This window comes from Rhea pennata, chromosome 10, assembly GCF_028389875.1.
Source record: "Rhea pennata isolate bPtePen1 chromosome 10, bPtePen1.pri, whole genome shotgun sequence".
In the NCBI taxonomy this organism is placed as follows: domain Eukaryota; kingdom Metazoa; phylum Chordata; class Aves; order Rheiformes; family Rheidae; genus Rhea; species Rhea pennata.
Genome location: NC_084672.1, coordinates 18,088,863 through 18,115,060, shown reverse-complemented (window position 1 = coordinate 18,115,060; position 26,198 = coordinate 18,088,863). Strand labels below are relative to the sequence as shown.

The following is a 26,198-nucleotide window of genomic DNA, read 5'->3' as shown; positions in this document are numbered from 1 at the left end:
ACCACACAAACTATTAAATTAACTCAGATGATGAACTAGAAAACTCCCAAAGAGCAGGAGCCAGGAGCCTTTGATAACAGAATTGGTTTAAAAGGATTCCTGCACTCCTAAACTGCAAGCTCTTTTAGAAAATTAGTTAAGCTTGTGCTTCTAAATAACAGGAGAGCTTTTGAAAATGTTAGTATGATGCATGTTTCTGTTCCTTTTGTTTCTAATTTTGTTCCTAATATCTGTAGGTGTGAGAACAGCCCTTTAAGTTTTATATAAACATAGTGAGGACACGAGCTTCAGAAGAACTTAGTTGCCTGATTTTGCAACCAGGGTTAGTATTCAGTAGTTCCTGCTGCATTGATTGCTAGAAGACTTTCAACAGGCTCTTGAATCAGAAGGTCTTATGGGTGCCAGTGACTTGTGAAAATCCGGTATGGTCCTTAAAACATACCAAAAACAGTCACAGCGAGCTCAGACAAAAGTTTTGCAATTGCAGAACAAACATAACCAAATGAACAAATGAATCTCTTTTTCTGTATATTGTGTCTTAGAGGATAAATTTATATTCTGAACCACGTTCAGAAAAGTGTATGAGAGAAAATGTAACATCAGAAAACTAATTTAAAAAGTGGAAAACATTTATGAAACTGATGATGTCTACTTGTAGCAAAAATCATCCTATGAACGTTAACTTCCAGTACTTAGGGACTTCCTAAACTGGAGTGAGGCTACATTAAGCATGTGAAGTTAAAGACAGAATGAGGAGAGGCTGATAAATGCAAAATGGTGATTACAAAAATTAACCCTAACTTCCTGCTCCCCATCTAATACTTTCAGCTTCTTTGTTTTCAATGTAGGCAGCTGCAGTTCACAGAATAGTTGAGGTTGGAAGGACCCCTGGAGATCATCTAGTCCAGCCCCCTCCCCCCCCCCCCCCGCTCATTTAGTTATCACGTTTGAGGATGTAGTAAAATTGTTTGTTCGAAAGCTGGAAGCTCCCTTAAGATGCATTTTCAGTGGAGGCTGAAGATTATCTTTTTGCACAATCAAGCTGGCATACTGAGAAAGGCAAAAAAGAGCACTGTCCTTGTGTAAAAGCAGTTTTGTCATGTTGCTGTACATTAGAGCATGATAGATGTTACCTATCCCAGGACAGATCTTTTCATTGTCTCTAGGTAAATTCTTCTATTCAAAATTTTCTTTAAAAATCCATCTCTCATTTTCAGTTGTGTTCTTGCAAGGCAACTTTTGCATTTAATTGAGCTGCAATTCTGAGCCTTGAAGAGAGGAATTCTCTTACAGACAGTTTCTCTTGCTGAGTAAGTCACATTCACCCTTCAATAAGCATGTCCTCATATTTGTCCTTTCCCAAAATACCATTCACAGAATCATAGAAGGGTTGAGGTTGAAACAGACCTCTAGAGATCATCTAGTCCAAACCTCTTGCTCATGCAGGGTCACCTAGAGCATGTTGTACAGGATCACATCCAGGCGAGTTCTGAATATCTCCAGAGAAGGAGACTCCACAACCTCTCTGGGCAACCTCTTCCAGTGCTCTGTCACCCTCACAGTGAAGAAGTTTTAACTCATGTTCAGATGGACTTCTTGTGTTTCAGTTTGTGCCCACTGCTTTTTGTCCTATCAGAGGGCACCACTGAAAAGAGTCTGGCCTCATCCACCTTACACCTTCCCTTCAGATACTTTTGCAGGTTGATAAAATGCCCTCTCAGTCTTCTGCTCTCCAGGCTGAACAGGCCCAGCTCTCTCAGCCTTTCCTCATGAGAAAGATGCTCCAGTCTCTTAATTACCTTTGTAGCCCTTTTGCTGGACTCTCTCCAGTAGCTGCATGTCTCCCTTGTGCTGGGGAGCCCGAAACTGGATGCAGTACTCGAGATGTGGCCTCACCAGGGCTGAGCAGAGGTGCTCAGAGAGCATTACCCCTTTGAGCTGATGGCAACACTCTTCCTAATGCACCCCAGGATACCGTTGGCTGCCTTGGCCCCCCAGGTCCTTCTCTGCAGAGCTGCTTTCCAGCAGGTCAGCCTCCAGCCTGTACTGGTGCATGGGGGTTATTCCTCTCTGGGTGCAGGACCTTGCACTTGCTTTTGTTGAACTTCATGAGGTTCCTCTCCAGCCTGTCCAGGCCTCTCTGAATGGCAGCACAGCCCTCAGGTGTATCAGCCACTCCTCCCAGCTTGGTATCATCAGCAAACTCGCTGAGGAGGCACTCTGTCTCTTCGTCCAGGTCATTGATGAGCAAGTTGAACAATACTGGACCCAGTACTGATCTCTGTGGGACACCACTAGTTCTGCAGGCCTCCAGCCAGACTGCAGTGCTGATCACAACCCTCTGAGCTCTGCCATTCAGACAGTTCTCAAGCCACCTTGCTTTCTGCTCATCTGTCCCAACCTTCCTGAGCTTGCCTATGAGGATATTGCAGAACACCATGTTGAAAGCCTTCCTGAAGTCAAAGTAGACAGCATCCACTGCTCTCCTCTCATCTACCCAACCAGTCATCCCATTTTAGAAGGCGATCGGGTTTGTTAAGCATGATTTCCCCTTGGTGAATCCATGCTGAGTACTCCTCATCAGCTTCTTATCCTTCACATGCTTAGAGATGGCATCCACGTGAGCTGTTCCATCACCCTTCCAGGGATGAGGTGAGGCTCACTGGGTCCTCCTTCTTGCCCTTTTTGAAGACTGGAGTGACGCTGGCTTTCTTCCAGTCCCCAGGCACCTCTCCTGTTCTCCACATGCTTTCAAAGATGATGGAGAATGGCCTAGTAATGATGTCCACCAGCCCCCTCAACCCTCCTGGGTGTGGGCCATCCCATCAGGGCCCACAGACTTGTGGATGTCCAGCTTGTGTAAATGATCTCTAACCCAATCCTCTCCTCGACCAAGGGAAAGTCTTCCTTTCTCCAGACTTTCTCCCTGGTCTCCAGGGTCTGGGATTCCTGAGGGCTGTTCTTAGCAGTAAAGACTGAAGCAAAGAACTCTGCCTTCTCTGTATCAGTTGCCAGCGGGGCCCCTGCCTTGTTAAGTAGCAGGCCCACATTTTCCCTAGTCTTCCTATTTCTATTGATGTATTTGAAGAAGCCTTTCTTGTTGTCTTTGACATCCCTTGTCAGCCTTAATTCTAAATGGTCCTTAAAAATGGAACCGTTAGTCATCTTTTTTTCAGTAATGCAGCCCAACATCACCTCAGGAAATTGCACTCTCATGACACAATGCTTCTTCATGAAGTCACACCACAAGTAGTGGCTAGAATGCACCTCTGTTGCAGTCATTGCAGTCAGACGCAGGTCGTGGCTGAAGAAGAGGAACTCTACAAAGTGGCCTTGAGTATTCAGCCTTGTTCCTTGACAGCATTCATGTTGGATTTGTTTAGGTAACAATTCAGAACATGTCTCCCTACCGTCACTTCAAGCATGATCTGTTTTCTGAGCATCTTTCTACTTTGGTTATAATTGTCAAACAAGATGCTAGATAAGGAGGGCAGATTCTCAGTCATGAAACTTGTCAGCGTTGATAGAAATGACCACTGTAACAGGTTCCAGTGGCTAAGAATATGCTGAAGAATGCAGTGATCACTCTTGTGGATAAAAAGGGCAGGACTGGGCTAATCAAGCTCTAATGTGAATGGAATTCAATTGGTTCTAGAAATCGTAACATTTCAAACTAACAACAAGGTAGGTTTTGACCCAATAAAGGACAAAAGGGCAAAGTCAGGAAAAAAAAAAGAGAGAGAGAGAGAGAAAGAGAATAGCCAGATACAACCAGCCAAGTCAGGAGTCCCTGTGTATATTTCTGAGATATGTCTCCAGTTCCTCTCTGTTCTCATCCATCTTCTTGTCTTTGCCAAACTCTAACTAATTTCTAGATCACACCTTAGAAAACAAATCTTTCTGGAGCCAACTAAATGTTTCCTAGTCAATAACAAAATCATTGCTCTTTTAAGGTACCTGGTTTCTTCCTTAATTTTTGCTTATTACCTCCGAACTGTCTCCTTTTGCTTTCATTCTGCATAATTAGGCAGAACAGTACAAAATGGATGAGTTGAGATATTTGTGGGAATTCACAAAGATAATACCATGCCTTTATTTGCCACAGCCCCTATTCTCTGCTTAATTAGAACCAGACTTGCAAGTGATCTTGCAGGTTGCTTGTTTCTGAAACCTTGCGTCTTTCATCCTTTGGTCTTCTCTAGGCACATTCGCCATCAGCTGTTATCCTTTAACATTCCACCAAGCCACTAACCCATAGTCTGCTGAGGACCATCTGCTCGTTTTGTTTGCCTTTCTACTGATACCAGAATAATTTCCATTTGACCGCCCTGTGCTTTGAACGAATAAAAACCTTTCAGGATACTGCTTCTAAAGTAGATTTACCTTCAATCACCATTTATTAAATCTCTGTCCATTAAAAACCATAGCTTGCAGAAGCTGTGTGCATTAAGCCTGATTATAGAGTCAGTAGAAAAGAGGGAGGGGGACAGCAGTTTGTATCAGTGTGTTGCCTTGTTTTTCTGCTTATCTAGCTGGCTGGTAACACTTGTAACAGAGTGCACATCAGAACAGGAGCCTCATTTACTTAGCTTTGATTTTGTTTTATGCATTAGTCTCTTTTTTCTTCTTATTTATTTAAGCTGTAACTTAAGGGTTGTTGGTATAAGTAAAAACTGCTCAGACTATATGATAACAATTAGAGTTTTCTTTGGTGGTGGAGTCCTAGGTCCCTTATGGAGGGTAAGGGCCAGGGGATTAAGAAAGGAAGAGGAGGAAAGTTCACAGGTTCCTTACGGAGGATGAGTGGCTCCTTCAAACGTACTTCGTTTAAGGGCTCAGCATCTGGATCACAAAGGGTAAGTCTACAATTACCCAAACAGTATGATCTGCTGGAAATGGTTGGAGATATTGCTTCCTGTTTGTATTTTTAACAGCTGGTACCATTATAAATGAGACTAACATGAGCACAGAGGAACAGAATCAGTCTCAAAGTTATCTATTATGTGCAATGGTTCTAGCAATTAATCTTACTCCCATTAAAGGAGTTCTTTCATATGCACGCTGTGTCTTAAGGATCTTTGGTATAAATATCACCAGAGTTAGAGGACAATTACTCCTATCCACTTTCAAAATCGTATTTTGATGCCTTCTGATACTTAGTGTTCATGCCAAATTCAGATGCAAACAATGAGAAGACTGACTGGATATATAACGGATTTTGATGCGATTCACTGGACATCCACACAGAGACATTCTACAAGAAATTCATTTTGTGGTTAGGTCATGTGCTGTGTAGTATGTGAATGAGAAAGCCAAGGAGGCAATAAGAAAGACATAAAGGAATCACCTCATGCCAAGCTCATTCTGTTAATGTCATTTGCAAATAGTAGATGCATATTAAAAATTGATGAATTCATTTGGAGCAAATATGGACTATGTTCAGCTCAGAATTACTTAGATTCCAGCTCTACTGACCTTTTTCAGATTGTTTCCATTCAAATAATGAGAAATGGCTTCCCCTCCAACCTTCAGCCCTCTTATCTCTAATTTCTGGTGCTGCTTACAATGATAGAGTGTCAGATTCTAGTAAGGAATCTCAGGAGAGATTAATGGTCATTGCTATCACCAAGAAAACTGTAAGCACTGACAGTGAAAAAAGTCATATATAGTAGGTTTTTTTATTTTGATAGTAACTGGGGACCCTGGCCTCTTTCTCTGCTAGAGAGATTGTATAGTTGCATGTGATACCAATATTACAGGCTATATTAACCAGGCATACTAGGAGAAAAAACAAAATCTCCAGTCATTGTCCAAAGGTCCAAACTCAGAACACTAAGAAGAAAAACAAGAGACTGAAGCATTTTCACTGGACTCTATTCTCTGCTAATATTCTATGCTACTTTCCTTTTAAAATATCAGCTAATACTTAGAAACAGTGTCCCTTTGTGCAATTTACTATTTGCCCAGTTGCTTCTTAAGATGCCCCATGGCTTTGTGCAAGCAGAGAGAAAAGCCAGGCTGTCATCCAGTAAACCTTTCAGTCTTATGAACAACTATATATCGCTTGCTTTACCATCCAGCTGACTTTTCAAAGGTGGACAGTAATTCTGTTGGCTAGTAGTATTAACTGTATTTATTGATTAATAGACAGAACCATTGATGAAGGAAATTATAGAGAATGACTTCCCCTTTAAAATGTTTTTTTTCTATATCGAGGCTTACTTAAATGTGAAAAATTGGAATAGGAAATCCATAATGCGTGCATGTGCCCCAGGTGCAGTAAGCCTTTTTTTGTTATTATTTGTGTCCCCCAGCCTATCTTGATATTGCAAAGCATACAGAATTTTATTCTCTGATTGAAATACAGTCAGAATAATATACCTAGGTGAAAATTGTTTAATCTGGTCTGACTAATCACATAGGACAAGACTAGTCAAGTGAAGCTAGAAGAAACACAATCCAGATTTTATTTTTCATAATGAAGTTAAATTTGTGAACAGACATACTATATTTTAAAAACTGGCATTCTTTTTGTGGTTTACTTGTTTTAGTCTTCCTAATTCTTTTGGTGACTTTCTATTTATTTACATTAATGTTCATTTTAGAGAAAAAGTTTTTTTTTTTTCGCTTACCTTTCATGAGAAAAGTATTATTTCTAGAATTGATAAAAATAAATTTTAGAATTTAAATCATAGCCTATGCAGTAAGCTGGGAGTGGTACTTCTACTCAGTGATACATTCTGCTTAAATCATGTCTGTTGGAGCTTTGAGGCTAATAGCACATGCTCTGTCAGCATACAAGGAAGCAAAAGTGATTGTACCTGACAGCCAGGATATCTCAAGGCAGGAAATCTAGGTGCAGTTATGCTTGGGGATACTATTTTGCATTAAATATAAACTTCTGTTAATGCTATAGCTCATACAGCTTAAAACAGGGCTTGAAACTGTGTGTATTTTACAGGGATTTAATACTTTTGAAACATGTCTGGAAAACCTAGATTGGAAATGGTTTAAGCTGTGACGTAGTTAAACGTACAGGTTTATAATGAAAATTTCACCTTCACTCTAACCCTTGAGGATGTGGACTTTTATATGAGGAGCATGTAACAGTGCAGTGCTAGTTCATGATTCTTGACTCTCAGTTTTCACTGTAATAGTGCTGAATAGCAAGAGTAATTAAAACAGCCAGTATCTCTACTCAGCTCTCTACTCTGCTTAGATTTACTGAGTATTCCCTTGATTTTTAAAGCAGTGATCTAGAGAAGCATAGCCCACCTCTTCCACTCCATCTAAGGACTATATTGATATAAAGCACTATCCTACTTCTTCAGCAGGTTTACAAAAACACTGGTTGCTAACTGCTACCCAATTAAAGGCATTATACTGTGCCTCAACAGTGGAAGCTGTAAATGAAGCATAGAACCCATAGTGTTTAAGAAAAGGAGTATGCTTGTCTACGTGAACATGTACATGTGTGTTTTGGTTATGTTTCCTGTAAACATCTCAATTTATTAGAAAGGAAACAGCTTATCATGGTATACGTCATGGATCTGCTATTCCCACTAATGGGACAGACTTTGTATTACCTTTCAGCTGCTAGACAGTACTTTTATCTCTACCTATCTCCACTAACTTGATCTAAATATCTTTAAGGTGTACCTACTATTGCTCATTTCCTGTTCTTCTGAAAAGAAAATTGTTCATTTCTGTTTGCCTGTAATTTTTCCATGCTTGTGAATTCTCTGCAGTTTTGTATATAAGGATATAAATATATATAGTACATGGCTTTCCAGATGCTCAGATTTAGGCCTTCATAGAGACTAATTTATTTGTAATGCTTTATTGCCTGCATTATGGTTGTCTGTTTGCTGGCTATCAAATGTGGTACAAAAAACATCAGTATTGTCTAGATGATTTTAAAAAAAATAAATATTTGTATCTAAATACATTAGATATTTTTGAAAATCTCAACGGCAGTACTATAGAAAGTATCAGTCTTTTTTAAAGTGTTAAGAAATACAGTATTGTTCATTGATCCATTAGAAAATCTTTCATAGACTAGAAAGATGCAAGGATTCTTGGAACTTCAGACTAAGGCAAATAGTTTATCATATGTTTTATACATGACCAGACAAACTAGAGAAAGGAGGGGTCAGGATGGCTCATTCTCTCAGATCTAAAACCCAGAGAATTTAGGTTTTAGACAGAAAGATTATTTTTTTTCCTTTTTAAATAAGTTACTGTTTTGATCTGTCTTATTATTTCTTAATCAAGATCTAAAATTAGTGTAAGACCCCTTGAAGTTGGTTGCAATTTTTAATCTTATTTATTTATTTCATATGCTTACTAATGGTAATATAATGGTAATATTAATATTATAATAAATGGTAATATTCAATTTCCCACAGAAAAGAAAAAGATTAACAGGAAGTGAATTACTTTCTGTTTCTATACTATTTGTCAACAAACTGATTTCCTTCAGATTCATGAGTTTATCTGGAACTGTTACCTGCAACTGTTTAATACTGCCTTTATGAGTAGATGGGTCACTGGCAAGAGTGGGTGCATTTCCATACATATTCATATTTGAGTATTTAAAATCTCTCTCTCTCCCCTCCTCTCTCTCCCCCCCCCCCCCAAATAAATCTGCTGTGACTGAGAAATTCCCTTCCTCCAGACATTTTGGCCAGTGTCTGAATGACACAAGAGATCAATACTGCTGTGTGTTTCCCTGTTTGGGAAGTCAGTTGAGTGATGGAAGTGAGAAGATAGCTTTGATAAAATATTTTATTTCTCCATAAGAGCAGGTTCTGTATGTCCCTTAATGCTTAGAAATAGCAAGAGAATAATCAAGCTGTCACCACAGCTGGAATGTCTTGGTCCTAAAGAAAACTAGTGGATGGCTTCTATGTGGAAAACAGGCCAAAAAGTTAGCAGTTGCCCCTTTTCAAACAACCAAAAGCTGCACTTGGCTGCATGTGATCTCTGATGCAGACTCCTGAACTGACACAGCAGTACAGCTGGTACATTTGTTTCATCTGTTTCAGAAAAAAAGGAACATCAAAATCAATGACTGCTACAACAGGATCAGGATCATAGCTACATTTTAAAAGAAACTGAAAAATGTTATATTTGAGAATATAAATTTGTCAGATTTTGACAAATATTTTACATGTTGTATACTTCTTACAGAGAGGATATAGTATCTCTTTTACTGCCTCACTGAATCAACACAGAATCAGTTCAGTGTTGGTTTGGTATCTTAATGTCCTTCAATAAATTAGATGAGAGCATTGTGAAAAAACAGTCTGTAATAATTAGAATATTCTTAGTACCAGTTGATCACAACAGGAATTGGAAACAAATCTCTTAACCCTCTCAGCAGGATGCACAGTTGGCCAAATCAGTTATAAGGCTTTTGCTTTACTGTGACATATCAGCTACAGAAAGAATGTCAATACAGTAGAGGACTTACACAATTTGAAATATAGGACAAACTCCTTGTTCTTCTAGGAGAATCCATGGCACTTTTCTTGGTGTCCTGTAAATTTCTTCTTAAGAAAGACATTGCAAGACATGTTTTTTAGGAGTCTTTGTTTGTTGTCAGAAATTGTTCATAAAGAGCTGAGTCTGTGTTCTGCAGATACGAGTCACCCAGCATAGGTAGGCATGCAGCACTGCAGTAATCCCCTTCTCTACAAGTCAAAATACTGCAGACATCCTAGAGCAGCAGATGGTGTATGCATGCGGCAAGTAATAGGTGATCCATGTCGTGAAGGGAAGGTTACCACAAAGGCGGAAACTTACTGTTAAAGATAAGGTGTCGGCATGGAACTGGAGATAACATTTCTTGCACTAAGTAGCTGTTTTCACTTCATGTACCTCTAACTAAAATGCTCCCTGTGTACAGCCACTATTTCTCAAAAATGAGAAGTAGTGTCATCATGGCTTCCTTCAGTGAGAATGTCATGAGTTTTGCTGGAGTTTATTGGCATTCTTCAGTGTGTTTGAACCCAGAGTATTTTGGCAAATACTTCAAATTCATGTTAGCTGTTGCTTTATAAGGAACACGTATATGTCATAGACCATCTGTATGTCTGGACAAATATTGTGTGAGCCCAAAAGTTTACAGCAAGCGTGGTCTATCCAGCAGAATAAGTAAATGCATTGTGAGTTACAAATATCTCCATAGGTTTGGCCTATGTACAATTGTGTGTGTGTATGCCTGTGTACTATTATGTGTACAGAGAGACAACTCTGAAATACAGTCTTTTAATAACCTATTACAGGAGGTTAGGGCAAGAAGAAGTTTTCTCCAGATAAAATTGCTGGGCTAATACAATGTTATATCTGTGGGCAGATTGCAATGGTAGGAGTAATATAAATTGCTATTTCTTATGTTAGCTGTATCAGTGAAACAATGGAGTTAGTATCAAGATTGTCTAGTATTAGACAAAGGTGAAACTGCCAAGTGAACAGTGGAGAGCTGTCCTCTTTCATATTGCACATTAGCAGAGCCTTCAGTTTTAAGGGGTGATATTTTTGAAATGTCCCCTAACACTTGACTCACAGCCAAATTCTGCCACTGAAATACAAGGACCAAATATTATTTGGATGTTCTTTGAAAATTGTTATTAAAAATGGTATTAAAACTGTTCTATTACTATTTGAAATTATTTTGATATGATATAAATGGCTTTGAAACTTCCTCTCTTCATGGACAAGGGTACATTTTGCTCCCATTTTTATACCTTTTCCAGATTTTCAGGAAAATGGTGTAAATATCGCCCCAGATTTTAAGTAGAATTTTTTTCAGGCAAGATGATTAGCTTATACATAAAATAGAGGGAAATAAGAATGATAGACATACACTCACAACATATATAGCTTAAGATTTCACTGCAACAGCTTTTTGCAGCAAGGCAGTAGAGGTGTATAAAGACTAGATGGGAGGATTTTACAGAATAGATCCATATTCATTGTAAAGCTAGCTAACTGACTCTGGTAACTAACTCTAAAAATGGCAGATTCTGTTGTTTTATCTTCTATGATTTCAGAGCTGCCTATGGGGAGGGAAAAACCCTGCTTATTAAATAAAAAATAAGTAACCAGATAAACTGCCAAGAGGCTTACTATAACAAGATGCATCTGGGCCCCAGTTTTGGCTCCTAATTAATACATGCATCACTTTCTGTAGTGTGAATACTTCTGTCTGCTCTGTCCTTTTGCCAGTTGTTAACAGGCAAGTTACTGGCATTGAGACACAAGTGTCACTGTATGGTTGGCTGCATATCCAATCTGGAGGTGGGAGAAGTCCTCAATGGGCATTAGGAAGGTGACATGGGAAAGCCTGTTTGCTCTGGGAAGTGACGGGAAGAGGAAAGTGACGTAGTGTAATTTTAAGGAACTCTGTCAGGAGAAAAGAGGAAAAAAAGGAATCAAAAACAGTGCTATATAAATAAAATTGTTTCAGCAATGGATGAAAAGCAAGAGTTCAAAGGATTAGAGACAGATAGGAGAGGCCCTGAAAGGAGTTGTATGTGGCAGACTGTCAAAGCAGAGGTAAGCTCCAGGAGAGTTGTGGAAGAGGCAGCGAAAGTTTCCCAAGTGGAGCCTGGGCAGACTGAGGGAAGGGGGACACGAGGAACCCTTGCAAACTGGGGAGAAAGAAAGAGCAATGGCTGCAGAGGAGGACATGTGCGAATTACAAGGCATAATGGGAAAACAGTGAATGACGAAAACTTGGGCTAAAGAGCTTCTTCCTCACCATTTATATTGTGCTATAAAATTAATACGTCTCATCTGTAAGTAAGATCTGAAGTCCAGATGAGTAGAAGACAAAGTACCCTGATGAACAATTGCCATGTAATTAGAGAAGAAGCCAATTTTGTACTACATTTAACTAAATGAGGAGACTGCAAATATAGAGTGTAGATTTTCCTGTAACTATGACAACTGATTTCCCTAGTGCAGCTTGTATTGCTCATAGCACTTTCAATCTCATCCAAAACTCAAGAAACTGATTAGAAGCTCATTTCTAATGGTAATCTCATAGTCTTTAATGGATAATGCTGATCTTTTTTGCCAGTAATTTCACTCTTACTGAACAATATGATATTTTTGTGATTTTAATAGTATTTCATCAGCAAGTGATCCAACAGAACTTTCTCTAGCGTTTACATGTGCAGTCGGTTGTGAAATGTGTCCAGTGGTAAAAACTATTACTTCTGTAAAAAAACTGGTTTGCCAGCAGGGTTTTAGTACCGTGTTAGAGAATATTATGCTCACAGTGTTGATTGTTTTGTTAAAATTGTCTTGCAATCCTGAATATTCTTCATTATAATCCATAAATTAGATCACATTAAATGTGATCACATGCTGTGAACACAGCATTCATTTCATGCTGTTAGATACAGTAAATTATATAGCCTTGAGCTTTCCGTAAGAGAATACTAAAAGAATATCCTTTTTCTTTTTAAGTAAATAGCAATGCTATAAAAGCAATTTTTCTACAGTTGCAATAAAGAACAACTCATTAACTGACTACGGAGATAGAGTGTCTCTTCTAAACATAAGTGCTTTAGAGTTGAAAGATGAAGATGAATGTAATTTTACTATGTAGTCATTATCTCCTGCTTTTTTCTGCTCCTTATTGCAAATGTGTTGTAAAACAATATCAGCTTGTATGATGTGCTCTTGGAAATGACATGAAAAGGCAGCCTTGCTGTATAAAGATTAATCTCTAATAATAGCACAGTAAAAGATGTAACAGCTGGTATGGATTAATATTCCTTTAATATCTGCTTTCATGTGATTAATAGCTATATGGCTTAAACCTTTGCCAGCAAAAAGCAAGCAGTGGTTACTAAGCTCTACTAAATGTACCACTGGAATTTTTTAAAATAGAATAGACATTTAAGTTAAATATACTTCTTTTTTATTTCTCAGAGTTCATAGTTTTTTAATTTCACTCCTTTCAAATCTTTCAGTTACAGGTCATACATTAGAAATATTCTTCACAGAAAGGGGTGAAATAAGTTAGTAGTGGTAGTTCAACTACCACTGAATTGGGATGAGTCAAAGGTGTATCTTGATTCTGATATACAGTATTAAGTCTATTCCTAATATAATTGAGCAGTAAATCATTTACTTCCATGTTGGTTCATTTAGGAATGCATTAGATTTTTGCTTGATGACCGCATTAGGTAGTAAATATCTTTTTCCAATGTTACATTTTTTATAAGGATTTTTTTATTGGATTTTATATAAAAACGAAACTTTTGTCAGTTTGGAACTGAAGTGCAAAGGGTAAATTCCAAAGCTTTTTAAAACATTTAATCAGCATGTGATTAGCTGGATCAGTGGTCATAGCCCAGGGTATGCTTTTTTGAAATTACATCCTAATCGCTTAGTAATGTAAGTAGGTTTTATTGAAGTTTGATTTTCCAAAATATTTTTCAATTATGGAGATGAATTTGCTCATAAAACTGAAGATGTAAAATCCCAGGTGGGAATCAAGAATACTGCTCACAAGTTGACAAGCTTTTCCATTTTATGCCCTATTAAATCCAAAGGTAAGCATGAGAATATATGAGAATAAGAGTAGCTACACTGGGTCAGACCAGGATCTGCCTTGCCCAGTGCTGTAATAGTGCAGTCAAGGGAGTGCTGTAAGAACAGGGTGAGGATGTAGTTATTCCCTCTCTGTGCTCTCTCATGTCTAGCGATCCTCAAAGCAGGGGTTGTCTGAACCAGAGGTATTTGATATATCGGTGTATTTCAGAGACTTCAGTGGAGGGGTTTTATGTGAAATTATGCCATTGACTTTCAGTATCCACAAGATCCTGACCAAGGACATTTACAGCTTAACCACAGGTTGTGTGAAAGCATGGAAGCCAGCTTGAGCAGCTTAGTTTGGGAAACAGGCTTTTTAATGTTTGGGTACGATTTCTTTAACATGGTATTTCATATCCCAACTTGAGAGTTTTTTAGTCTTGCCATTGAATTTTGTACCTGTTAAAACAGGTACAAAAGTTCTTGATTCTCATTTCACTTCAACAATTTTGTCAAGCCTTCCTTACAAAGTCCTTATTCTTCTGTTTCCCAGCCTTCCCTGAGCACATAAATGTGTTTGTTGTTTGTCATGCCTAGGTTTGAACAGAGGACTTAAAATGTAGAGTCAGTCTGTTTTCCTAAGTCAGTAGCTCTGAGTGTCAATTGCAGACAAAATGACTTCATGGTATATCTTTTCCAAATACTAACAAGTCTGGCTATTTAGGAGCCTCTTTCATCACAGAGGATACCAGAGTCTTTTATCAGCCTTCTATCTTTGGAAAAGTTAATTCACCAGAGAAATACAGCTACTTTCTGGGAAGGAGTTTGTCATCAAGTGACAGTATACTTCATTTGGTTTGAATAGTAGTGCTGCCATTAACCAGTTGCTGCTTGTGGGTCTCCTGGTGAATCAGGGGAGTCTTGTAGCAATGACCCACAGGTGGCCAGACTCTGCATTATACTAATCACATCCAAAAGTTTTTGTTTTTTTTGTTTCCCCCTGCCCCCATGCACAGAGCCATGATCCCAGTGGCCCTGAATGCCTTAGCTCTGCTGTTTTGCACTTTATCTCATGTCTTGTACACCTGCCTGTCTACTGAGGGAAGGAAGTGGCTGGGGGCTTTAAATGGAAATTTAGCCTAAAAGTATATGAGACCCAATCCATTTGGGCCTTTCGAAATACAAACCCATGCTTTAAAGTGTCTGAGAGCCAGAATGGGAAGCAGAGGGGAGGGATGGATGTCCTGCACGAGCTCTGGATTAGTGTTCCGGTTGCAGATCCTGTTCCAGTGCAGGGAAATAACTGACTGTGTTAAGAATATCTTGTCCTCTACATTAGTCATTACTGCCCTACTCCAGACTATGGCCTAGATAAATTTGATCATTACTTGCCTCCCCCATAGTAAATCCCATGCTATCAACTTTTCACTGATGGTAAAGCTTTACTAAGTTGGAGAAAATAAAAACCCTAATGCAAACTCTGGCCTTTATCTACCTGTAACATTCAGCAGCATTTTTAAATATTTTTCAGTTTCAGTTAAAATGTTCTAAAATTATTCTTTTTAGTACTGGGGAAGAGCTCAATTATCTCTCTTTTTCTGTAACTTAGTCTTTTACTCCATGAAAGCATTAGTATGGGGAAAAGGCAACATATGCAATTGAGGTACCTAAATGTAAGCAGTTGGTACCATTTCCCATCCCCTCTGGCCTCTAGCTGCTGAGCGGGCCCTAGATCTCCAGTAGGGCCTGTGGGATGGTAGTCCTGTGAGTATGTCTTTGATATGTTATGCATCTGAATGGTGTTAGATGCTTGTTTTTGGGCACCTGACTTCAACTTAAAAATAACATTATGCATTTACAAAATTCAGTAGTTTCATACCTTATTCAAATAACATGAAATGATCCACACTATCCTCTGCTGGTCATATGTGCCTAGTTCATTAGCAAACCATGCTTGAACCAAGAACAAGCACAAGTCAGTAAAGCTGGGTGTCATCTTGAATTTCTTTTCCGAAAGGAGAACAGAAGCTGTGAAATTTTCACGGGATGAAAACTCGGGAGGGGGATGTATTTACAATGGTCAAATCACTTTGTTTTGAGTTTTAAGTCACTTTCATGTAAACAAGGTAAAATATTCTGCAAATATTGTATACTATTTTCATTAATTTATACATGTCAGTATGAAACTTCATTACTGCTTTTCATAGAGTTGAAATAGATAAGTGCTTTTTTCTATATATAAGGATACAAAAACATTATACAACACATTTTACTGTTTCGCTAGTATACAAGTAAAATTAGAGCAGAGTGAATAACATGATGAAAACATCTCAAGTAAAACTTTTCTGTATCATTGTAATAGAAATGCTATATAAAATAAGAATCGAAAAGGACATGAAATCTGGACTGTAAACCTACTTAATGCCTGTGCACAAAATAGTGAAGCTACGTTCAAGTTGCTTTCTGGAACAAACACATAGAGAAACAGATTCAGAGAAACAGATGCAGGTTTAATGAGAAAGACTGTTTATGACTGACACTTTCAGTGATCGGAATGATCTAATCTCAGTGGCAAGAGTATTGGCAGGCCCTCTATTCATGTGTCCTAATGCTGCTAATGGAGAGGTGGTTGTCAGGCTTTCTAGAAAAAGTTATATAACATTCAAAGCTAATTTAATGGATCCACTTTTTGGACTTAACCTTAAGCAGTGTTTAAAATTACACATTTTATGTTGGTATTGGCCATACGCAGCTGACAGGACTGTTTTCACTCGCTGTATTGCTATTGCATTGTTATTTTAATTTTACTGTCCTGGGATGCATAGCAGAATTGTTGTAGTTTAATTTAAATGATATATGTACAGTTATTAACCAAAATTAAAGTTATTAGAGCATTAATCATTTAACTGCTGTCTGAATGTGCAGTGTTTCCTTAAGCCTCTCCCAGATAAATGACCACAGTGGGCTTGGGAAAACTGTAGGCACAAACACGTCCTGTTATGGTCACCAGCTAGTGACCAGTAGTGACCTTTCCCTGCCCCATACAAACCTTTACTGTTTTACACAGGGCAGAACTTACAGCTCTCTCTCTGGTATATTCCATAAGAAGTTGACACAGACCAAGATCTGGTAAATCCTGAGATGGATGATGGGATTAGGGAAAAGTATAGCAGCCATTTGCGTTTTATTGAATCGAGTTTCAGAGCTCTTTGGATTCAATGTGACCTTTAGAAGAGCTTCAGAAGTAAGTTGAGTCTCCTATAGCGTATCTGCTGCACAGCACTGAGGGTATGGAGAGGTCCCAGCTTAGCCCTATCGAGGGAGATTGCATTAGCCCCACAGGATGTTGCAGCTATTGCATGCAGATCATCTTGCTCTGAAGGCAAACAAACCAGAGCTTGTCCTCTTAGTTTTCAGAGCACTGCCACTATGGCTGCAACCCTTGCTGTCTCCTTGCAGATGCGTGGAAGTGGTAAGACAGAAGCTTCCCAGCTACCTCCTTCTGTGTTGCTCAAATATGCCCACACTGCTTCTGACAAATACAGATCCCAGGTTAGGGGGGAAAGCATGTATATATCATTAAGGATGGAAATTGCCTAGCTGATTTCAGTGGGAGTTGCTGTCAGGCCAGCATTTAGGTACCTTGTTTGAGTAAGGATTGGCACCCTTAGCTTGTTCCTACAAATTGTATTGGAAAAAGTGCTCATTACAAGGAGAGCTCTCCTCACATTCGTGTACTTATGTAAAGAGAGATCTTTAGGTAGTAACACTGCTTTTCCTGATGTATTTCCAGACTTTGCAAGGTGAATACAAGTAGATCAGAATAAAAAATACCACTTTCCTGAGACACTGGTCCTCATCAAACTCACTGTTTTGGTTCTTTAAATCACCAGGTGCATTTTGATTAATCAGCCACTAGATAGAGCTATGCTAAATAGAAAGGACCTCACTGTGAAGTTTTACGCTGAAGTGCCTTTTTTCCCCAGATGTGAGTGAAAATAAAGACCAACTAATGCACAGGACAGATATGACAATCCTATCTTCAAGACACTGTGAAGTCTTCCCCCCCCCCCCTTTTTAATAATACAATGAAAATCATGGATCTTCTTCTAGGTATACGTTATATTAAGATTTCAGTCCAGTATAAATCCCATACATTATGTAAGACTGGTGTAGGTCCGGATTATAGTCCAGTATAATTCCCATGCATTAATTACTAAATAAGTCTTATCTTTAAATTACCACAGCAATTAATTTTTAGTTCAACAGCCATTGTAGAACTATGTTATCATCACTGTGGACAGGAACCTTGAAAGCAAAAGCTGTATTAACATTTTTTTTATATACTCAGGTGCTCAGAATTGCTCACGTATTGATCAAAGGGCAAAAAACATTAAAAAAAAAAGAATTGCCTATAATACTATCTAGTATAGCTTTGAACCAATGCACAATTGTTCTATATAATGATTTTTTGCAATATTTTTTTCCAGTTTATCTGGAAATGCATTTATGATAGTAAATTTACTTTTGGTTTCAAAGTGGAGAAGCGAATATTATAAAAGCTCATCAGCAGAACAGCCAGTGATGGGATTAGTCTTTTGATTGTGTTTAGGATTTTATTTGCCAAAATTCTACTGAGCTGGTGAAAAAAGCTACACTAAATCCACAACACTGCAGAATGCAATATAATTCAGATTGAAAAATGTGCAAAAGTTATAGGGGAGTAGGAAACACATGGATTTGATAGCTTCTGCTGGCAGTGAATACTACTGCAAAGAAAAGACAAAAAACAAAAAGGTTGTTTGTGATATCCTGTTGCTTTCAGCAGGTACAGGCATAGCAGGGAGAGTGACAGCACAGGTTAGCTCCGTGTTTGTTGTGGCAGTGTGCCTCAGCTGGGACCACGAAGAAGCATATCTGGCTGTTTCTTAGTGATGTGCTCAGTTCTCGGCTCTCACTGAAACAGTCAGAAAGCTTGAGACTTGGATCCAGTACAGTGGCTGTATGTTGTACAGAAATGTGGCCATAGTAATCAAATGTTTTTCTAGAAAATTCCTACATTTAGTTTTTCTATTTTCACTTCTTCATTTTCTGTGGCTGAATTGAAGCCTTCATTAAGGCCTCATTGTTTTATCAGACCCAAGCAAAATTTTTAATAGCCAGTACTCTGAGTATGATGTATTTGATTCCATTTTATTCTCAATTCCTGGCAATAAAATGGCACCCAGCCTGCTGGTTGAGTGGATTTGTGATTCTCTGTACAGATCAGCTATGGATTAGTGAGGTGCAGCTGGTATGGTCCACGTGCTGAGTGGGTTTGGCACGTTTTCTTTCATTTTTAATGTCCTTCTGTACATGAGTATTTCCTCTTTTTCTCCCCCTTTTGTGAGGATCTGTTCTTGTTCAGTAGCGAATTTCATTTTTCACTAAATTGTGTGGTAGTGTGACAGAACAAACAGGCACTGCTCAAATGACTCTTAATCAAAAGGGAAATTGAAAGAAATGTTTTAGATTAACAAAATAAAACTTGTTTGAGTTAAAGGTGTCTAACTCAGTAAAAAGTGAAGATAGTTTTTAAGCTATCAGTCAAAAATGCAAATTATCCTGGCATGAAGATAATACACACTCGTGGTTTCTTGAAATGTACAATTCATGAAATGAGACCTCGCTTCTAAAGCTGTCTTAAGTTACAATGCTGCTGCTGTAGCGACCCAAACTGAAATGTGTAGAGTCCAGTTCAGAACCTGTGTTCCATGTTTATCTTTCATTTAAAGTTGCAGATGAGAAAGTTTAATACTTCTGTCATCATTTACAGAGCTATCACATTTTCTGAACATCTTGTAATATAACTTGTAAACATTTAAGTTTTTTTTCAAATATATACCATAGTTAAAAGGTGATCTGCATCCCCCTCTCTCCAAGATGTTACCAGCCAGGGAAAACTCTAAAGCTTGCCCAGCCATTCCAGCTTAACCCAGCAAACCCTGCTGAGTTTGGCACTTGCAAATCCTTTTTCTCTGAGGGCTTTTGACAGCAGGCTAACTAAAGTGACTCTGAGAATCTTTTTTTTTTTTTAAAAAAAAAAGCATTCTCTCACTTAGCAGTATGAAGAATTCAAGGTAGAAAGTTGTAGTTATATAATTGTAAGCTCCTTCATGATTTTATTTTTCCTTGCAAATTTTACTAAATCCTATTCAGTTCAGTCACTTTTATGTCTGTGGCAGATACCAGTTCATTAAGATCCACGATACAATGCCTGCTAATATTGTCTGTTGCATTTTTTCTTCTTGTTGAATATAATTGCATAGCTAGATCATAGTTTTAATGATTTAAACTTCTAACATCAACGTTTTTCAAAATAGATGCTTGCCTCTAGGCTCTTAAATTTCTGTAGTGGAACCATTTTAAAAAATAATAATATTCATATTAATATTCATATTTTCCACTGTGATGACTAACACTTTTAAAAGCTGTGCAGCTCTGGAAACTGAGGCATCTTTATTCAAATACTTAAACACAAATTTACTATGCACTGATTTGCCCTCCCACCAAAAGGCATATGCCTCATCATCTTAGACCTGATTCCATTTTTTTGTCATTTCAAGATTTGTTGTCTAAGAATCAGAAGTTCGTAATAATCAGTTTAGAGGATTTGATTTCATAGCACTTCTCTTCAAACACAGTAGCTTCTGTTTGTCTTCTATGTCTGTTAGTTTTACCTAGATTCATTACAGCTGTACCCAATTATTAAAATATCAAATGTGAATTATCTTGCTGTACCTGTAAACAAGATGGTTGAAGTATTAAAGTAACCCTAACCTGTCAGCAAGTAATTACGCTTCAACAGTCAAAGAGCACAAGCTCATCACCTTTATTTGTAGATTTGTAGATTGTTACAGCTAATAGTAGAAACTACAAGGAACAATCTCAGTGGACAGATCTGTTTTAAAATTCCCTAATCATAGATTGCATTTAAGCAGAGCAGGTGCTGGCAGAGCGATAGGTTCCATGACTAAGCTCCTCTACCAATTGCAATGTTTGTTAATGACACTAAGGAAACCTAATGGCACTTTTAATACAGAGTCCATGCAATTGAAAATAGGAGCTCTCTCACATACCGAGTTGATGAATACTTCATGTATGCAAAAGCAGCCCAAAGCCACAGCGATGAGCACATGCTGTAGTAATCATCAGCATTCTCTGTTCTTTAAAGGAGAAAAAAAAAAGAAGCAATTGTAAGAATATGCATTTGTACTTAAGAGAACTAAATGGATTGGATAGATCTCTCCCCACAGAGAACCAGCTTTAAACCACCTGATAATACACTTAGTATTTTAGTAGTTACTTCAATATGGTATTTTTCATCAAGTGTATTACCAGGCAATTTAAAGCTGGTTCTCTATGGGGATATGTTTGCTCCATGAAAATTTCAAGTGAGCTAACTAATACAATGCTTAAGTGACTTGCTTCTGTTTGGATTCATTTACAGAGAGAGGAATATGCATTTACTTTTAAGTTCTCAAGTGATGTTATTTTTATACTCCCACTGTTTCTAACACAAAACAGCTCTGTTGGAGGGTGTCATTACCTGTTTCTCTGGGTACCATTTAACAGTAATGACTCTACTTTTCTGTACCAACCTTGTGTGTTTAACATCGCAGTCTACCTGAAAGCCTTGACGAACTTTATTTTGCTGTTTGTTACATTGTCTTAGTTATAGTCTGCTTGCCTTTAAGGATTGAAACAAGCATCCTAAAAATCAGACTGACAATTTTAGCATTTAGTTACATATATGACTTGCTGTGAGCATACAACAAATGCCAGTCAAGTTATCCTTTCACTACCCAGAAAGGATAGACTGTGTTGGAAAGGCTGAACTTGAATTCCAGGTTTCCTGAACCTCAATTGAGGACACAAGACAAATCTTCTAGTTTGGCATTGCTTTCCTGCTTTCCCGTTCTGCCAGTTCTGTTTTGGTCTAGTTAATGAACTCTACTCTACTGAAGACACTGAGTCTACTCATTTGAAGGTCTTAGTAGCTCATGTCCTCTGTAGTTTCATTAATCTGTGTTGGGACATGTCTGATTACCAGGCTTGTCAGTAATGACTGCCCTCCGTGTAGTGGTTGCAAACCTCTTGAGACTTTGGAGCTTTGAAAACGTATTTCTCTAACGTGTCATTAGTTTGTGCACAATCCTAGAAGCAAAGCAGCACTATTTAATGTTCTTATTTTGTTTACTGTGTATATTGAGAGGTTGATGTTTGCTGTGTTTATCTTCTTTTCTATAATTGTTGATCTTTTTCCTTTATGTGACAATGTGTAGATGCATTTTCTGTGATTTTTATTGCAAGTGGTGTTACCTGACTGTGGACAGCCAAGCAATAACAGAAAGCTCTTCCCTCTATAATGGCATATCTTCAGCAGAAAAGTGGCGGGAAAACTTCATTGTCAGGCTAGATACCAGTCCTTCTGGCTGCATCTTGCTGCATGTGGACTGAGAGAAAAAACTGTTAGAGAGAATCCCACTATATCAGTTTGTTCTAGCAACCTCAGAGCTCACCTTTGGGGCACAGAGCTAATCTGTTTGAAGGCATTTGGGATTGTGGTCTGTAAAGGTTAGATGATCGCTGATGTAAGTCGGTCCTGCACTATTCTGGATTACATACATATTGCTTTGATGTTTATCTAAATAAGGACTAGTTACTAATGTAAAGATTGAGGAGCATTCAGTAGACTTAACTAGTCCATCTTCCTTAAAAGCTTAATGATTATTTTACTGATACTTTAAAAAAAAAGAAAAAAAGTTCCTTTTTTTTCTTCTATTGTTAGTGTGAGGTAGGGTAGGTTTGTTGGTGCTTGGCTTGCAGGTTACCAACTATTGTCTCTGTTCTTGATTTGAAGCTTAAGTGGGCTGGTGTCCAAAGAAGAGAATATAAAATATTGCCAAAGCAAACTCAGTGTTTTTTTCTGGAAAAATCAACTGAAAATTGATAAGGTGAGTAATGTGAGAAGGTTTATTTGGGAAAGAACTGAACCCATGAACTGCTGAGGCCTGCAATGACAATAGGCCCAGAATATGAGAGGCTGGCGTGACTGGAAGGTTGCGTAAGTTCTCATGGAAACAGTAGTGAAAATCAATCAGGAAGGCACGATGCATTATCACCTGCATGGTTATTCCATTTTAATCTCCCATAGGGCAGCTCAGTATACAGAGTGAGATGATTTTCCTTGCAGTTAATGTTTGATTCTCTTATTTTTGACAGTCTTTAATTTACAATGAGATATTGGCTTGTAAGCTATAGTTTATAAACTATGGATTATTAACTGAAAAAACTCTTTACATTGGGTTTACATTGCTGAAGGGAGTTTCACATCATCCTTCTCCAAAGCAAAAATTCAGAGAAAGTATCAACTGCATACCCTATTTTACACTGTTTAATGAGTAATTTATTTTGTCATAAACATCTAGAGTTCTTGCAAGGTTGTCTTGGTAACACCTTAAAATGCAATTATTATCTGAACCAATGGGCAGATAATTTATTACAGTATATTACTCATTTCAGGACTATGATTTTGTTCTGTCCATTTTCTCTTTAGAAAGTATACATAAATAGCCTTTTACAGCATTCAACTGATTCTTCTTTCCACAGCTAACTTGTACTAATCTTGATGTCTGCATCAATGCAAACCAGTAACTCTAGCAGCCTTTAAAAGCAAGCAGTGTGCAGAATGGAAATGCTCCATGCTGTTCAAATGTGCTCACTAGTGGGCCTAAAAGAGTATTCTCATAAAATAAGATGAAGATTACTGGCCCTGTTTTAAATAACATGCTGGTATTTCCTGTATCAGACTTGTTTTAGGATATTCTTTTCTTTTGCCTATGTCCTTCTCAAATGACTACTAGGAGAAAAAAATAAAATCCCTTGCTAATGTTTTATGCCAGTGAGCTGTAATTCTGTAGTAATCAGAGCTTCATGGAACTGTGCATCAGCAAAGTCAAACAGTGCTGAGAACATGTCCCGAGAGCGTCCAGCTTAGCTTAAGCCTTTCAACTTAAAGGCAAATCAGTCTTATCTAATCTGTCATGGGAACTTCCAGCCTGCAAAGCCAGTAAGTTAGGCACGTTGCTGCTTTCTGCTGTTCCATGAAGAGGCATTTTTTTGTCTTTTGGCATAGTATAAAATTACTTAGCATATTTAAATAGATGACTTTAGCATAAGTTGTGAACAAAGTAGCAAAGAGAGATATACACAAGGCAAGGAAGAATCTGAATTAATTTGTGTAAATAATACATTGTCAGTACCTTTATGAATTAAAATAATAGAAAAGGCACTCTGTTCAGAGGAGATGACAAGTCATGATGAAGGAGCATGGGTTGATTAGTGATTATAATTGAATACTTGTATTATTTGTAAGCTATATTTTTGTTTTGTTTTTTAATACTTGGCCCTGATTGTTTACTATTTCAAGTCAAATAGAGACATAAATAACACCTTTAAAGTTATTGCAAATAAGGCTGATGAGTTCTGCCCAACTGGTGTCATGTATATGCACTAAGATTTAACAGTATCTCTGTGCTTTAATATATGCTGACCTTTTTCAAACTTCCTGTTCAGGAATCCATTCAAAAAGAAAAGGAGTGTGTTGCTTCATGACTCTCCAAAACTATGATAGACATAGGGGAGAAGGAAGAGACTTCATGACAAGAAGGGATGCTAGCCCTTATCCCCCAAACCTCTGTCTTAATGCTAGACAACTTGGGAAAACTGCGGCTAGTGGTAGGCTTTTCAGGGGACAGTGAGATAAATGCAGTGGGATGTATAGAAGTATGCCTAGAATCCTTCCTGTTTCTGCTGTCAGCATAGCTGCAGGCCAAGAGAGTTGTTCAAGACTGCTTGCATAGAACAAATATGGCAAATATAACTCTCAGTTAAGGAGAACCAGTGTCTCATTAGAAAAGAAAAGATGAGGCTTTAGTGGGCTCAGGTATCAGGCTTTAGGCTTTTTCTTTCTACAGGTAAACATTAAGCTTTTTCACCAGAGTGCATCCATAAACTCGCAGATGAAAGAGAAAGTAAGCAGGAAAGCCATCTAGCAGTTTTCCTGAGTTCCAGCCAAAGAATTTAGTTATCTAGGTGAAACATACTCCAGATATCTCGATTAATCAGAGCACAGCAGTTCTATAAGGCTAACTTGTGATATAACTTTGGTGAAACATAAGAAACATTCCTTCATAAAAGGCAGACTGAGAAGGCTGATACACAATGTACATTCCAGCAGCATTGTTGGAGAACAGGTCTTGGAAAGAAAGGAGATAATAGCTGAGACTTCAGTCTACCACATGAAAGCAGCATAGACATGATCGCTACAGCTGGATTACCAGATGATTTCTAAATGTTTTTGAACAATATGTATAATATGTAGTACATTTTCTTTAATTCATACATATCAGCTCCATATTTATACTCTCTACTTTACAAACAAAAGGACACTCTCTCTGCTTTGACAAACTCTCTGTCAGTAGTAGATTAGCAGTGCAGAATAGGAAGCTGGAATCAATGGTGGTAAGCCCGTATTTTGTGCTTCCACATCCTCAGTGTTCACTTCCTTACAGCAGGGCTAGGAGGATGCTAAACCTTTGTGGAGAGGCTAGCTGGACACACTCATGAAACAACAAGGATCAGCATAGACTTGGGCACAGAGATGTGGTCAAATCTTCCTATATAACGCCTATTACAGATTTACAATTAGCAACTCTGTTTGCTTCTTTCAAGTTTTTTTTTTTAATTTAAAAACTTCTGCTTTACTCTGAAGCTGTGCGCTCTATGTTCAACAAACTTCTCTCACATGCTAGATAAGTCTTCAAGGTATTCCCAGAAAAGCACAGTCTTGTGATGGATATGTTGCTAGCATTGAGTGCAAGAATGAAAAAAAAAATCTGTGCTTTTTTTTTTTTTTTTTTTTGCTAAGAGAAACATCTAAACTAATTATTTAGAAATAAATTTCTATTGAGAATAATTGAATCTTACAAACAACGCATTTGTTCAATAGCAATTTCACGTAGTAAATGAATCTTACAAAATGAAAGTTTTACTAGTATGCTAATCTGTTCAAGTTGCTTTTTTTCCTGTCTTTTGAAGTCCAAAAGTGTCTCTTGAAATGTTTTCTAGCAGGGGTGGGGTGGTTCTGTGTATGGTTTAGTGCAGAGTGACTATATTGTGGGTCTGCCTGAAGAACTTCAGGTTTGAATACAATGGTGACTGAATAACAGTCTCTTCTGATTTGACTAAAACCAGTTCAGGAACAAAATACACACACACACACACACACACACACACACACACACCCCCTTTCTGGGAACATTTTTGTTCTACTTTCAAGTCAAAACTGCCAATCAGTGGCATGTTTATCAATTTAGTTTCACAGCACAGAATTTAACTTCTGTGAGGCAATATTAATTTGATTTTATTGGTATGCATGTTCTTGAAATTATATGTATTTTTGCATCATGTGTGTTTAAGAAACCTAAACAAAATAAGCCAATCATGTCTTTAGTTGTAAAAGAAGGAAACAGGCATTTGTCATGGGAGCTTTTTGGGTAGCTGAACTGTGCCTCATAACGCACCCAGTACACACCAGTTGC

The 26,198-nt window shown here is 38.0% G+C and overlaps 1 protein-coding gene across 2 annotated transcripts in view; it reads left to right on the top strand.

The window, feature by feature from the left end:
• Positions 1-26,198, top strand: part of TRPM1 (transient receptor potential cation channel subfamily M member 1) — a 142,721-nt gene that overhangs the window by 51,618 nt on the left and 64,905 nt on the right. Inside the window, exon 1 of one of the 2 annotated variants that reach the window (XM_062583416.1) lies at positions 4,779-4,856. The exons of the other annotated variant lie outside the window; for it this stretch is intronic. Within the exon in view, the coding sequence (XP_062439400.1) occupies positions 4,800-4,856 (57 nt within the window). The 5' untranslated portion in view covers positions 4,779-4,799. Of the gene's footprint in view, positions 1-4,778; positions 4,857-26,198 lie in introns of those variants that run through there. 2 annotated transcript variants of the gene reach the window in all.